The sequence below is a fragment of the Rhamphochromis longiceps genome, linkage group LG1, assembly GCF_057381845.1.
Source record: "Rhamphochromis longiceps isolate RC_006_pf linkage group LG1, R_longiceps_female_GT1.1, whole genome shotgun sequence".
Classification (NCBI taxonomy): domain Eukaryota; kingdom Metazoa; phylum Chordata; class Actinopteri; order Cichliformes; family Cichlidae; genus Rhamphochromis; species Rhamphochromis longiceps.
Genome location: NC_140557.1, coordinates 7,121,344 through 7,138,000, shown reverse-complemented (window position 1 = coordinate 7,138,000; position 16,657 = coordinate 7,121,344). Strand labels below are relative to the sequence as shown.

The following is a 16,657-nucleotide window of genomic DNA, read 5'->3' as shown; positions in this document are numbered from 1 at the left end:
TGAGGGGATTGAACTACCAGAAGGCAACATTGCAGACATAGAGGACAGTTACAAGTACCTGGGGATCCCGCAGGCGAATGGGAACCATGAAGAGGCCGCTAGAAAAGCTGCAACCACCAAGTACCTGCAGAGGGTCAGGCAAGTCCTGAGGAGTCAGCTGAATGGTAAGAACAAGATCCGGGCCATCAACACCTATGCCCTGCCCGTGATCAGGTACCCTGCTGGGGTAATAGGCTGGCCAAAGGAGGAGATAGAAGCCACTGACATAAAGACAAGAAAGCTCCTTACCATGCATGGAGGGTTTCACCCCAAGTCCAGCACCCTGAGGCTGTACGCTAAGCGGAAGGAAGGGGGCCGGGGACTGGTGAGTGTCAGCACCACAGTCCAGGATGAGACAACGAACATTCAAGAATACATTGGGAAGATGGCCCCAACTGACCGAGTGCTCAGTGAATACCTCAGGCAGCAGAAACCCAAGAAAGAGGAGGGAGACGAGGAACCATCATGGAAGGACAGGCCCCTGCACGGTATGTACCACCGGCAGATAGAGGGGGTGGCTGATATCCAGAAATCCTACCAGTGGCTGGACAAAGCTGGACTGAAAGACAGCACAGAGGCACTAATCATGGCAGCACAAGAACAAGCTCTGAGCACAAGATCCATAGAGGCTGGGGTCTATCACACCAGGCAAGACCCCAGGTGCAGGCTGTGTAAAGATGCCCCAGAGACAATCCAGCACATAACAGCAGGGTGCAAGATGCTAGCAGGCAAGGCATACATGGAACGCCATAACCAAGTGGCCGGCATAGTGTACAGGAACATCTGTGCCGAGTATAACCTGGAAGTCCCGAGGTCAAAATGGGAGATGCCCCCAAGGGTGGTGGAGAATGACCGAGCTAAGATCCTGTGGGACTTCCAGATACAGACGGACAAAATGGTGGTGGCTAACCAACCGGACATAGTGGTGGTAGATAAACAGAAGAAGACGGCCGTAGTGATCGATGTAGCGGTTCCGAATGACAGCAATATCAGGAAGAAGGAACACGAGAAGCTGGAGAAATACCAAGGGCTCAGAGAAGAGCTCGAGAGGATGTGGAGGGTGAAGGTAACGGTGGTCCCCGTGGTAATCGGAGCACTAGGTGCGGTGACTCCCAAGCTAGGCGAGTGGCTCCAGCAGATCCCGGGAACAACATCGGAGATCTCTGTCCAGAAGAGCGCAGTCCTGGGAACAGCTAAGATACTGCGCAGGACCCTCAAGCTCCCAGGCCTCTGGTAGAGGACCCGAGCTTGAAGGATAAACCGCCCGCAGGGGCGTGCTGGGTGTTTTTTTTTTTTTTTATACATGCAGCATCATTAGAAGACATAGCATACATTTTCACTGCTATGCAGATGACACCCAGCTCTGTCTGTCCATGAAGCCAGATAACACACACCAATTAGTTAAACTGCAGGAATGTCTTAAAGACATAAAGACCTGGATGGCCAAGCGTACAGTTTGGGCGATTATGGTGTGGGGCTTGGCTTCAGCATACCAAGATATTTGGGGCAATTTCACACTCCCAACTTTGTAACAACAGTTTGGGGATGCCCACTTACTGTTCCAACATGACTGTGCACCAGTGCACAAAGCAAGGTCCATAAAGACATAGAATATGGCTGGTGTGGAAAAACTTGACTGGCCTGCACAGAGTCCAGATATAAAATGAAAACTTCAGGCTTTTACCTTTAATAGTTTTTGAGATACTCATGTTCAAATATTGCCTCGGATTTCAAAATGCCAAATAACATGTGAGTGAGTGGCCTGACCATTTTTCAGATTTTTATATCCATACATCCATTTTATTTTCCTCATCCAATTTATCCAATATTTTTATTTTGTTCTTTCAGCTGCTGCCTTCAGGGGTTGCCACAATGGATCATCAGCTCCCATCTCACCCAATCCCTTGCAGCCTCCTCTGTCACACCAGCCATCTATATGTCTGTCCTCTTTCACTACATTCATGAACCTCCTCTGAGTTCTTCCTCTTTCCCTCCTGCCTGCCAGCTCCGTCGTCAAAATCCTTTACCCATAATACCCACTATTCCTCCTCTGAAAATGGCTAAACCATCCCCACCTTACCTTTCTATCTTTTGCCTCCAAACTCCTCAGCCTGAGTTGTCCCTCTGATGTATTCATTTCTAATCTTGTCCATCCTGTTCAATCCCAATGAAAATCCACCACCTCCAAAACATACATCATATCAGGTCTCACCTTCCCTTTCACTCTTGCTGCTAACTTATTATAAATCACCCCCTGACAATCTTTTGTTGGGACATCCCAGTTTTCATCTTGGAGGACTGTCTTGCACCGCATCGTGTATCACAAAATCACTGGACTCTATATTCTAACTGTTAGCCTTGATATAGTGATAGCTGTGAAATATAAATTGTAACATCCCCCAAGCGTCATATATTTCTGCCTAGAACCAACATGTGTGTTTTCTTTTCAAATGACCGCATGTACTTTGTGAACGCTAAGAAAAACAAAACAAAAACAGTTTATTCTTTTCACTCATAGTCTTCAGCCCTTCCATGATACGGAGACTCACCTGGTGAAGCATCTGTTTGAACTGTTGCTCGATAGGACTGCAGTCCGCTGAGATGACCGGCAGCCTTTGCAGACACACCGCTGCCATCAGAGTCCACGGAGAATTCGCTCTTTCCGCCGCTTCATTGATCTGAAAAGCCGCACGGCAAACAGTAGCGCTGGAAAACTGACGGAAGCCCGTGTTTCCGACGGGAGATCTGCTGAAACGAGACAGAAACTGCAGGAGAGGCCGACTTGCCATTCTTCCACAGGGCGCAGCCATCTTTTTCTGTTGCATTCAATGTACAAGCAAAAAAAATAAAATAAATCCTAACATTAGAAAATGCTAAATAAAACAAAATGGAAGTAGGATTCTTTACATAATTTCTCTGCGGATAGTAGTTTATAGAGTAATTATATTATTTATTGTGTTTTAAGTAAAACGCTACAATGTTTGGTTGACGAAGATACGTTTTTATTAAACACAAAATGGCATAATGTCGAGGGGGTTTTTAAGTACTTGAAAGCACCATTTCCGTTCTCGACCCACAATTCTATGCGGGAAAACGGACAATCTATTTAACCATAACCGTGGGTGTGAAATGAAATTAATATATTTAAAAAACAATAATACGCCACTTATACACCCATACTAAATATTATCATTATATTTTAATTAAATGAAAACGGATTATAAGCAATGTATAAGTGAAGCTTCTACATATATTATTTTTTGAACGTGACGCCACCCCCGCACACCTCCGGGGGTATTACTGGTCTGGTCTGGTCTGGATCGCTTCCTCAATGTCACGTTTGTTGTGTGTAAAATTATTTAACGTCTGGCTGCAAGATTGTGTATAAGTGTGTGGAACATGAATAAATTTAGCTGTATATTGTTTAGCTCACTGAGTACCGTATGTCGACAGCTGTCTGCCCCTCTGAACGGAAATACGGCCTCTCTGTAAGTGCTTTATGGCTATGTTTTCTTAGCATTTATGTTAGCTGGCGGCTAGTTCTAGGCTGTAGCATTTGGATAACAAATAGTATTTTAGATGACACCTTTATAATTATGATTACAATATCAACAGAAGATTATGTTTAATATGACAGGTTCATAAAGTTGTTGCTAATTAAATTGCGTGTGTACAGATGTGGAAGCAGAGCGTTGCAGCGGACAATATGCAGCAGTGCTATCAGGCATCAGGAGAAAGAAGCATCCTCCAGCGCAGAGACTGCGAAGGACTTCAGGTCAGGCACAAATGTACATGCAAATGAAATGAAACAACATAAAGCAAGGTGTGCCAAAATGTACAGCTCAAACCGCCCCAACGCGGTTCTTGAACTCTTCTGGAGGGATGCACCATCATTTTCCAGAAAGATATTGCACAATTAGTTTATTTGAGAGCAACGAAGAACGCCCGAAAAGTTCACAGGCGTCTGGGTTGACTGCAAAATATATTGTGGATGGGGCATTTTGACATCCTGGAAGAAACTGGTTCCATTAGGATGGAAAGAAGCTTATATACTGATTTGCAGTAACTCTGTCTCCAGGTGGCCCATCCAGGTAGCCCTCAGGGGTACCCCTGAGCAAGGTACCGGTCCTACACACTGCTCCCCGGGCGCCCAATGGCTGCCCACTGCTTCACAGAGTGAATGGGTTAAATGCACAGAGGAATTTCCCCACGAGGATCAATACATTAAATAACTGACCACAATATTATTTTCTGAAATTTTTGGTATTGAACCCATTTGTATGTATGTATGTATGAGAGTATCTATCTATCTATCTATCTATCTATACACTGCACACACATATACATCTGTTCTTCTACCACGGTCAGCTCATTGTGTCTGTACTGCATTGTGCTATGGCCTCTGGGTCTCCAATTGAATTGATGGAATGCACTCTTGGTCTCGCTATATACATAAAACATTTTTAAATGTAACTGGTAGCAAATAGCACAGTGGTCACACTTACTCCTTTCCCCCTATGCTGCTGAGGCTTTTAGGCTCTCCCAAATTCAGCTGGGTATCCTTGCTAAAGTACTTCCAAAATGAAGTAAACAAATGGAAGTTTGCTTAGCAAATGGTACATTCAGCTGCTCCCTTATTTCCCAAGGAGTCGCTACGGCAGATGGATCCACAAATTTGATTTGGCACAGATTTCTATGCTGGATGCCCTTTATGACACAACCCTGCCATTTATGCAAACTTTTGGTCTCCTGAAGCACAACATGCGTCTCCTCATGGAGTTGAACCGGGGAGCTTTCACGTGTAAGGTGAATGTGTTAATGGAATGGGGCCAGTTGGAAATTGGTTTGGCAAATGAAAGAGGAAAAAATGAGAGGGAGACATTCCTCACCTGTCACTTAATGGAAACTGCCATCTGAAAGTTATTTTGTTAGTTGGTTATAAAATATAAAATCAGTTTCGATTACCTTTTTTTATTTTTTGTGTCACACTGTTTTCCGGGGTCTGTAATTTGACAATCTGAGCAAAAGGAGAGTTAAATCAAATCGTGATAATATAACAAAGCCCCCCTGGATGTCCTCACTGTTCAGCAGTCAGCAGTTCAGGTTTTTATCTTTAATTTGAATTTATTTATTTAAAAGGGACAGTGCAGTTTAACATAGTTCAAGTGCAAGACATGAAACTGATGTACCGCACATAGGTTTATAGCTACTGCTAATTTTCAACAATTGTCCCTTGTTGGGCTTACAATCTAAATAGATACATTTTACAATAAAACATACATTTTCATAAAACCAAATTACATCATAAATACAATTAATAGACAATTTAAAATAAAATTTAAATCATTAGTTAAAATGACCACAACTTTGATTTCCCTTTAACCTTCAATGTAAAGGATCTAATGTCTGTAATCAATTTGATATCGGTTGGAAGTGTGTTCCACAGATGACAAGCCTTTATAGAAAAAGCTGACTGACCGAATGTAGATCTGCAATATAATATCTTGCAGTTGCCGTTCACCTTACTCCTAGTAATACGATTACTATCTTGTCTCTGGATGTATCTATTGAGACACTCTGTGGCCATCCTATTTATACATTTAAAAACGAATTTAAGAAAACACAAACGATTAAAACTCTTAAAACTAAGTAGATTATATTTCTTTAAAATGTGACAGTGATGCCACCGAACAGATTTTTTTATCCATTATTTTTAAAGATTGGTTATATAAGGATACCACAGGCTGAATTGTAGATGGTGCTGCTTGGGTCCAAACTGTCATACAATATGAAAAATGAGAAAATATAGAATGCATAAATATCTGAGCTGCTGAAGTGGGTATATAGTGCAAAATTAACTTAAAACAATTCAGATTAGCCTTGACCATCTTAGAAATCTTCTTTACATGCTTGTCAAATTTAAGATGTGAATCTAAGATTATTCCTAAAAACTTAAAATCTTTGACCTCCTTTATTTCTTCGTTCCCTAGGTTGATTTTAAAATCATCAGATGAACTTGAAAGTTGGCAGTTAGCTTTTAATATCCCAGTGTCACAAAATAGATTGTGACTAGTAAAATATCACAATCTATTTTGAATACTCAGTAATATATTATGGATATATGTAATCATTTTTCAGTTTGAATATTTGACATCAAAATAAGAACTTGTAAAATCCTAAACTTACTGCTAATGGGGTATGGATGAATTGGCACAAACCATGTATAGCGGGGGGTGGAGGGGGCACAGCTGTAAGAGGCTGATGGGGTGTTGTTTGTGAATGTCATCATTCAAAAAGAAAGTCACCTAGGAATTTCAACCTGATACCATAAGGCATAGCTGCTAAGGTCCAAATCTCCATGACCTTGAACTCAAGGTCAAAGGTCAAGTTTTCTGAAAATCTTATGAACACAATAAATTGAGAAGGATGTTACCTAGGATTTTCAAAGCTGCATCTATTAGGAGGTTCAGTGGTATGTTTTTGTTTTATTTTTTTAATGCATTCACTACTTTATTTCCTGCAGCACTAAAAATTATCAGCTGCTTGTTCTTGCTAATGTGGCCTGTATTGACATTTTCAGTCACATAAAAAAAGTTGTCTTAATTTTTTTCCCTTTCTCATTGCTATTCCTAACACATGTGCACCACAGTCATCAAATCTGCGCCCTGTCAACCACAATTTCCACCACTGTTTACTGATGGCTTTCACGTAGATTTAAATGTTCATTGTCTGCTTGAGCAGTCTTTCTGACTAAAGCTTCAGTGATGTGTACTTAATCTTTTCCTTCCACCATCTTAATACAAACCCCGAATTAACAGGGTTTTCATACATGTCCCACAGCATGACTGTATTGCTTACCTTTATCATGTGGTGCATTGATGTGAAAGGATGCTTGTCTTCATTCATTTATTCATGTTTTCTCTTTAATTTAACACCTGCCAGCATCATGTTTCACTGTCTACTGTCAGCAGACTAAGCTCCATTAAATAGAAGCACAGCCTGCTGCAGTATTATCATTAATGGCTAATCTTTGTTTCAATCCTACAGCTATTTACCTCCACTGCCTGGACATGACAGCACACTGAGATGGGGTGGGAAGAAGTTTGAAGACTTACCAATTGTTCACATTAAAGCCACATACAACAAGTAAGTGAAAGCAAACTCTTACATTTGTACTTACAATGTAAGTGTCAGAAAATATCTCTTAAAGAATATTCAAGATTCAGTCAGCACTTTCATTATTTTAGTCTTTCCTCTTTGTAATTTCAGACCCATTTGCCGTAGTGTTCTGATTTTATTAAGTAACCATGAAACCTGCTTTCAGAGGGAAAATTGCTGCTTGGATCTGTTATCGTAATTCAGTGAAATCAGATGTTCTGCTGTGATTTAAATTTCCTATTAACAGTCATGGTGGCCATTGCTAAAAGCCACATATTAGTTAGAGTTCACGACTGCTGATTTGTCCTCACTGTAAAAATGCCTGGCAGTTTGCGACCCAGTAACTCGCTGTTCTCTCTACCAGCACTCACATCCAGCTGACAGACAGCGCAGGGCAGTCCGTGGTGAGGACATCCTGCGGAACAGAAGGTTTCAAAAATATCAAGAAGTCGACGCCGATCGCTGCTCAGACTGCGGGCATCTCTGCTGCTGCGGTGAGTTCGATACAACACAACGCTGGGCCACCTCATTATCCCTGCAGAAGATTGTTCCAATTAAATTAAAATTAGAGACTACAGCATCTGCTGCTTCTCCACTTTGTGCAGCAACACTTAATTCATGAATATTAAATGTTTGCTGTAAACAAACTGGCTTCTCTGAGGATTTTATAAAGGCTGCAGGCTAACAAAGTTATGGTCAGACAGATTTTCTTTTTCATTTGTTGTAATCAGCATAGTTGATAAATTAAGTTTTATTATAATGCTGCCATATTCAGTAGAGTTAAATTATACTTTCCTCTCATCAGTTTTTAAATGTTTTTGCTACAATTGAAAATTAAAAGTAGCTGTACACTTTTATTATCAGAATCAGAATCAGAATACTTTATTGATCCCTGGGGGAAATTATTTTTTGTTACAGTGCTCCATTTTAAACCAACATTAAGACAAGACAGACAATACGCTAACTAAGAATAGTACAATATATACATATATATACATACATACATACATAAGTCACTTATAAATAAATAGTTGGAAAAGAAACATGTGTAGTTGTAGCAGCAAACAGTGTGTTAAGTGGATGCGTTGTACAGGGAGATGGCCACAGGCAGGAATGATTTCCTGTGTCGTTCAGTGGTGCTTTTCGGTAATCTCAGTCTCTCACTGAACGTGCTCCTGTGACTGACCAGCATGTCATGGAGTGGGTGGGAGGTGTTATCCAACATTGTCTTTATCTTGGACAGCATCCGCCTCTCCGACACCACCTTGAGGGAGTCCAGCTCCATCCCCACAACATTGCTGGCCTTACGGATCAGTTTATTAAGTCTGTTGGCATCTGCGACCCTCAGCCTGCTCCCCCAGCATGCAACAGCATAGAGGATCGCACTGGCCACAACAGACTCCTAGAAAATCCTCAGCATTTTCTGGCAGATGTTGAAGGACCTCAGTCGCCTCAAAAAATAGAGACGACTCTGGCCCTTCCTGTAAAGTGCTGTGGTGTTTTTAGCCCAGTCCAGTTTATTGTCAATGTGTACTCCAAGGTATTTATAGTCCTCCACAATGTCAACACTGACCCCCTGGATTGAAACAGGGGTCAAGTGTTTCCTGGTCTTCCTGAAGTCCACGATCAGTTCCTTGGTCTTTGCCACGTTGAGCTGCAGATGATTCTGCTCACACCACGTGACAAAGGAGTCGACCACAGCCCGGTACTCTGTCTCATCATCCCTGCTGATGCATCCAACCACCGCAGAGTCATCAGAAAACTTCTGAAGATGGCAGGTCTCTGTGCAGTGGCTGAAGTCTGTGGTGTAGAGGGTGAAGAGGAAGGGGGAGAGGACAGTCCCCTGTGGTGCCCCTGTGTTGCTAATCACCTTGTCAGACACACACTGTGGGAGACGTACATATTGTGGTCTTCCTGTCAGGTAATCAACAATCCAGGACACCAGAGAAGCATCCACCTGCATCGCTGCTAACTTATCACCCAGGAGGGTCGGCCTGATGGTGTTGAAAGCACTGGAAAAGTCAAAAAACATGACCCTCACAGTGCTCGCCGGCTGGTCCAGATGGGTGTAGACACGATTGAGCAGGTAGATGATGGCGTCCTCTGTTCCGAGACGAGGCTGATAAGCGAACTGAAGGGGATCCAGATGTGGTCTTACTATGGGTCGCAGCTGGTCCAGGATGAGCCTTTCCAGGGTCTTCATGATGTGGGAGGTCAGTGCCACGGGCCTGTAATCCTGGGGGCCACTGGGACGAGGCGTCTTTGGTACAGGGACGAGGCATGATGTCTTCCACATCACCGGGACCCTCTGCAGACTCAGACTCAGCATAAACAGTTTATGAAAGACTCCACACAGCTGGGGGGCACAGGTCTTGAGGACAAGGGGACTCACTCCGTCTGGTCCAGCAGACTTGCCTGAGTGAAGTCTCCTCATTTGCATCTCAACCTGGTATTGAGTGAAGGTGATGGGTGGGGGAGGGGTGTCAGGAATCTCACAGGAGGCAACATGTGAAGAGAGAGGCTGGCACAGTGGTGTGGCTCTGGATTCCAGGCTGACTGCAGGTGAGGTTGTGGGGGTGGGAGCAGACACTGTGGTGTCGAATCTATTGAAAAACAGATTCAACTCGTCGGCTCTATTCTCACCTCCCTCAGCTCCCCTGCTGTTGGTTGGCCTGAATCCAGTGATGGTCTTCATGCCCCTCCACACCTCTCTCATGCTGTTCTGCTGGAGTTTCCACTCCAGCTTCCTCCTGTAATTGTCCTTAGCCTCTCTGATCTTGTCCTTTAGTAACACCTGGATCTTCCTCACCTCCTCTTTGTTGCCCCCTCTGAAAGCCCTCTTCTTGTTGTTGAGGAGGGCTTTGATGTCCTTAGTCACCCACGGCTTGTTATTTGGGTAACAATGAACAGTCTGAGCTGGAACAATGGAGTCGGTGCAGAAAGTTATGTAGCCTGTGATACACTCAGTAAGCCCATTGATGTCCTCGGCGTGAGGCTCACAGAGTGTTTCCCAGTCGGTCACCTCGAAACAGCCCTGTAGTTCCGCTATTGCCTCCTCTGACCACCTCCTAACAGTCCTGGTGGTCACAGGTTCCCTCCTCACAATTGGCACATAGCGGGGGGTGAGGTGAATCAGGTTATGATCTGACCTACCAAGTGGGGGGAGGGAGGAGGAGCTGTATGCATCCTTGACGTTAGCATACAGTAAGTCTAAAGTTTTCTCTCCCCTGGTGGGACAGTCCACATATTGTTTGAATGTTGGTAGTGTATTGTCCAGTGATACATGGTTGAAGTCACCCGAGATCACAATAAAGGCACTCGGGTGCTGAGTCTGTAGCCGAGCTATGGCAGAGTGGATAGTGTCACATGCAGCTGTGGGGTTAGCAGAGGGGGGAACATAGACAGCCACCAAGATGACGTGAGAGAATTCCCTGGGTAAATAATACGGCCTGAGTCCAACAGCACACAGTTCAGTGTCCGGGCAACAAATCCTTTCTTTGATTGTTATGTTGGCAGGGTTACACCACCGGTTGTTAACTAAAACAGCAAGCCCACCTCCTTTCCGCTTACCGCTAGCGATGCTGTCCCTGTCCGCCCGAACAGTGTGGAAGCCTTCCACGGAAGCATTCTCATCGGGAATGTCCTGGTGCAGCCATGATTCGGTGAAACACATCAGGCTACACTCTCGGTATTCCCTCTGACTCCGTACCAGTGCTGAGAGCTCGTCGATTTTAATTGCCAACGATCGCACATTTCCCATCACGATAGACGGCAGACACGGTTTAAACCTCCTCCTCGCTTCGAGCCTCCGCTGTCTCACCGTCACCTTTTTTCTTCTCTTCTGTCCTTGACCTCTGCATCCCTGATGTGTTTTCCTCCAAATTTCAGCTGGTACTTCTGCGGGCCTGGCCAGCAAGCCGGCCGGCATCAGGGCGATCAGCTGATCTCTGGAGTAAACAGTCCGTGCGTGTAGGAGATGTGCCGCGGTCCCGTTCCTTCATAAAAGTAACAGTTCCACGGCCACCAGAAGAACAAAAACTCTCTCAATCCACATGATTGAGTAAGAGATAGAAAACGGAGGAAAATACAAGTCAGAAAGAAAAAAAAATTAATTAAATTAATTAATTAATTAAAATTAAGAGTCTTTTCTACTGGTTTTGAGGGGTGGAAATCTTAAAGAATAATTCTTGTTTACCTCTTTGTCAATTAAGCCTCTTTGTATACATACCTAAAACTAACAGTTGAATACCTCTGGTTACTTTCTCTAGTAATGGCTGCTAAGCCGCGAAACTGTCACAAAGTAATGAAAGCTGCAGTTACTGTTTGTTGAAGTCGATCTTAAGACTCTAGTGAATGACATTAATTGGAGACCTGCTTATTCTGAACATGTTAGAAGTGGCAAAGCAGAGAAAAAGCCATAGACTCAGAGCAATGGTGTGTCTAAAGCTCCTCAACTGTGTTTTTAGTCAAGATTACTAATCACATCGATTAGCCTCAGAACCAGGAGAGGATTTCATTTGTTGGCTTTATTGGACTTTTCTGAACACCGGAGTCAAAGGGATGCTGCTCATCTCAGATTTTTCTTCTGTCCTTCTGCACAGAAAGCTACAGCCAAAGGAGTTAGCTTTGTGCGTGTTGTGGTCAAAGGTCTTGGTCCTGGGCGTTTGGTGAGTAGTTTCTATAAAGAAATCTTTAAAGCTATTCCAGATAAAACTACGATTTATTTTTAATTAGTGTTATTATTTTTGTATCTTGTTGTTTGGTCTGTCTTCAGACTGAAGACAGTTAACAGGGATGGAAGCCTCATTAAAACAGCCTATTAAAAGAATTGTTTTGGCTTAGTAGATGATAAACTTGTACTCGTACTTTTATTTGGTATCGAAATTTGTCATATTTCTGTTAAAGGCAAGCATACAGTCATAACCCAATAAGACAACCAATGAAAAGAGTTGGCTTATTTTCAGACGACTGGACAGGCAAACATGTGAAACTGAAACTTCTTAATATTATATGTAATTTTACCAACATACTGTTACAACATTACATAGATCCTTAACCTCTGAAGCAAATTCTCTGATGGCTGTACTCTGGGAAAACATTGATTGTTTGGTCAGTATGCTCCCATCTGTCTTTCTCATTGGGGTGAGAAATTGCTGATGTTATTTTCACAAGTAGAAAAATGCTACACTGACAGCTCACCAGGACCCATCTATTGTTTTTTGCAATCGGAGGAGCAGCCTTTAGTACAGCAGCCTTCAAAGACATCATGTTAAAGTTATTGGTACGAGTGCATTTTGCTTAAATGTGCACAAGATTGACTTTTTCCTTTTGATTAATCTCATTTTAAAATGTCTTTTATTTGTGTTACCTGTTTATTATGTTACCCTATCTGCACTGTTTGAAGAAGGATTTAAAAAAAAAAAAAATCTAAAAAAAAAAAATCAAGGAACCATTTGTATGAAGAAGGAAAATTTACTGCAGGATAACAGGATGAAAATGAAACTAGTTTTGTGTTTTGTTCCGCTGACCCTGCTCTGTGCCGATATGCAAGTGGGCGGTCAATACCAGCAAACCTGTCACAGCATGAAGAAGTGGTCCTCTAATTATTTCCAGACTTGTCATAATGAGGATAATTTAAGGAGCGGCAGACATGTTGATCTGTTCCCATTAGCTTTCTTAATGAATGAATGCATTTTTCTCTGCTCTGCAGTCTGCAATCAAAGGTCTGACAATGGGAGGTCTGGAGGTGGTATCTATCACTGACAACACCCCCGTGCCACACAATGGATGCCGCCCACGGAAAGCCAGAAGGACGTGATCTTTGTGTGCCAGAATGCACTGCAACAGGAGGAAGCTTTTGTGTTGAATTATGCTAATAAAGAGTTTTGTTGTGTAGCTTTTCTGGCTCTGAGCTGACCTTACAAAAAGCGTTTTGGGGAAATAATTGCAGATGGGTGTTATTAATGAGCAGAGAACAGGCTTCTCAGTCCTCTGCTGCTACTGTTGGCAGATGAATAAACCTTCATTCTCACTGCAGGCGCTTTTATGTTCATTAGTAGACTGATGTTTGTACACAGCACAGAAACGGCTCTGCGTGGGAACAACTAGTAGCCACAGGAACCCTTGATCCTGACTATGCTACACAGCTGAACCTACAGGACTGCAGATTGATGCAAGATTGCCCAAGTTTAACCTTCTTGTGTGCCTTTTTATATTTTCAACTTTCAGCACATTAGACAGCCACACATCTATTTAACATGATATCAGTACAAAAGTCTCCTCTCTTCCCCCCCTCCATTCTTCTTTTCTTTACATTTTGATAGGAAAATGGGAAAGAAATGCATGGATTTTTTTTTTTTAAACATGCAAGTATACATGTGAATGTAGGATTTAAGGCACAAACAGTTTCTATCATTCTAATGAGCTTGAAAGTCAATATTTGATATGACGACCTTTATTCTTCAACCTAACCTGAACTCCAAGCAAACCTTGTCATTTCTTTAAACAGCCGTCAGGAACAGTTCCCCAGGCATCTTGAATGACAGCCAACATTTTTCCTTTGATGATGGCTGCCTTTTGTTTCCTTCTCTGTCAAGACGATCCCACATTGCTTGAACAGCGTTGAGACCCAGGCTCTGGGAGGCCAGTCCATGACTCATAGTTCTCTACTGTGTTTTTTCCATGCATGTATGGCGTTTACTGGCAGTGTGTTTGAGGTCATTATCATTCTGCAAAAATGGAGCCGTTGCCAGTCAGATGCTTTCCAGATGGCTTAAATGCTGGATAGAAATCTAACCGTAGCATTCTGCATACATGCTGACAGTGATTTGAACCAAAAATTTCAAATTTATTTTGGTCATTCCATAAGACCTGCTGTCAGTCCAGTTCTTGTGTAATTTGGAATACCTCTGCCTTTTTGTATCTGTTTCCATTTCCTTTAGAATGGCTCTGTAACATCCACACGCTCACTGAGACCATGATGAGACTTCAGCGAACAGTAGATGGATCAATTCGAGGCCAGATACACGTCTTTGGTCCTGTGTCAGGTCTTTGCTGAACTTTGTCGTATTTCTTAAGGGATTCACTTTCAGATCTGTTCATTTGCTCTACATCAGAGGTAGGCAACCCCAGGCCTCAAGTGCCGGTGTCCTGGAGGTTTTAGATGTGTCCATGACCCATCACAGCTGATTTAAAGGACTAAATGACTCCTCAGCATTTCTTGAAGTTCTCCAGAGGTCTGGTAATGAACTAATCATTTGATTCAGGTGTGTTAACCCAGGGTGGGATCTAAAACCTGCAGGACACCGGCACTCGAGGCCTGGAGTTGCCTACCCCTGCTCTACATAGTATTTTAACTCCTCCCACTTCATCTTTAGTCCAGTTCATCTTAAAGTACAAATATTATTTTTACTCCTGTTAAACAGTCTTTGGCATTTTTTTGTAGATTTTGATAAATAAATGGGAACAAATTATGTTTTTGCAACAAGCTGCTAGCAACAAAGTGCCTAAATATGCAATTAATTTCTTTTTCTGAGTTATGCTTAGATAGAACACTGGTTCACCCTTGAATTAGGTGCATTTTTATGCTTGAATTATTCATAGATCAGTGTTAGGTGCCTTAACAAAATAAAAAATTGATCTGAAAATGTTCAAATACAAGGACTGGACTTAAAATGAATGAAAAGGCACCCAATGTTCAAAGAAAATTCTTTAGAGCAGGGGTAGGCAGCTCCAGGCCTCGAGTGCCGGTGTCCTGCAGGTTTTAGATCCCACCCTGGGTTAACACACCTGAATCAAATGATTAGTTCATTACCAGACCTTGAAAGATCAATCCTGAGTGGGGAAATGTGGAAATGGAAGCAAGTATATACCAAGTACCATCAATTTTATTGTGTTTCAACATCGCTTCAAGATTTTCTTTGAACCTTTCTGGATATTTTTAACATTTGAGACACCCAGAAAATTTTTTACACCTTAACAGGTGCAAATGTTTTTAACCTAGTCAGTTAGTCAGTTTTACCATATAAGTGCACATATAGTCAGTGCACGGTTTGGACAAAAATAGATTGCAACAGATGAAATGACTTACAGGGTCATGTGTTTGTGGGTTTCCAGTCTAAATGCTTCAGAGCTTTTTAAAAGCCTCACTGATACAGTGGTGATGAAAAAAAATACAGTATCACAAATAAAATACACGAAGACTAATCTGATGCTTTTGACCTACAAATATTGTATTTCATTAAAAGAACGACTACTATAACATGTGGCTTCCTGCCTGTTATGCCACCTCTGACCCCTGGTGACCCTGAATTGGGTACGTATTTAAGAAAATAGATGGATGAAGAAAAGTAGTTTTACCAACAATCTCCCGCTCTGCCTCAGGTTAAAAGCCTCATCGCTGCATATTTCAAACAACACAATGGGAGCCATTTTGTAAAATGTGGAACAGAACTGAGACTTATTGTCCTGCTGTTAATACAGACTCCACTGAGAGGTCTCATAAAATGCCATCTGCAAGCTAAATATTTTATTCATCTGCGTTCACATGGTATTTCATACACGCTAGAGGTGTTACCAAACTGATAAAACATGACTTTCTAGATTATTCTTTTATAAAGAGAGCAGCTGCAGTATCCAAACTGGAACGTACTGCAAGAGCCCCCAACTGTATTACACTGCATGTATTTTAGAACGCATAAATGAATAAATCTTGTAATTAGGCTGATCTTCCAAAAACAACACATTACCAAATCTATTAATAAAATTAGGGATACATATGCTTGTTATCGCACATTTTCTAATTTGATTAAAATAATTTTGTGACACAAAGGAAAGAAAGGAAAATTTGAGTCCAGCAGTGGATTTTGTCTCTACGGGCTCCGCTTGCATGACCTCGGATTTTAGCTCTGCTGAATACCAGAAACAACAGTGTAAATTTTTTATTCTATTCATCTTTATTTATGACACCAAATCATAACATTTGCCTCGAAGTGTTTTTTCCTCAAGGCATCACCTGACCTACCCCTGACTATATGCTTTTTTAAAAGTAGAGTAGAGAGGTTGTCTGCCTCCTGAATCCAAACTGGGAGCTGGTTCCAGTGAAGAGGGGCCTGAAAGCTAAAGGCTCTGCCTCCCATTCTACTTTTAAACCACAAGCTCTCTATTGGGGTGATACAGAACTATGAGTTCTTTAACTCATTCACTGCCATTGACGTCTATAGACGTCAATTACGTTTCCAATGGGAGGGGCTAGAATACAACCTCGGGCAGCTTGTCAGTGAACATCAGACTGCTTGAAATGTATTTTTCACAAAAAGCTCGTTTTCTCCCTTTTTGTGGTCAAAACAGGCATTTTTGGTGGAACCCACCTCTCTTCTACAGCTGATTACTAAAGAATGGCAAATGGTAGAAACAAGCTTTTTTTTTTTGGATGGAAGAAGAGAGTCTGTTCTTCATTTTG

The 16,657-nt window shown here is 42.2% G+C and overlaps 2 protein-coding genes across 3 annotated transcripts in view; one reads left to right on the top strand and one right to left on the bottom strand.

Moving 5' to 3' along the window:
* Positions 1–2,879, bottom strand: part of mrpl46 (mitochondrial ribosomal protein L46) — a 10,439-nt gene extending 7,560 nt beyond the window's left edge. For both annotated transcript variants that reach the window (XM_085418914.1, XM_085418831.1), the window contains exon 1: positions 2,589–2,879. In XM_085418914.1, the coding sequence (XP_085275040.1) occupies positions 2,589–2,864 (276 nt within the window). In that variant the 5' untranslated portion in view covers positions 2,865–2,879. The remainder of the gene's footprint in view (positions 1–2,588) is intronic.
* Positions 2,880–3,335: 456 nt separating this feature from the next.
* Positions 3,336–13,092, top strand: mrps11 (mitochondrial ribosomal protein S11). Its single transcript, XM_085418706.1, has 6 exons — positions 3,336–3,527; positions 3,716–3,814; positions 7,087–7,185; positions 7,562–7,691; positions 11,799–11,864; positions 12,908–13,092. Exons 1-6 carry the CDS (start codon positions 3,439–3,441, stop codon positions 13,013–13,015), a joined length of 591 nt encoding a protein of 196 aa, XP_085274832.1. The 5' UTR covers positions 3,336–3,438; the 3' UTR covers positions 13,016–13,092.
* The last annotated feature ends 3,565 nt before the right edge of the window (positions 13,093–16,657 follow it).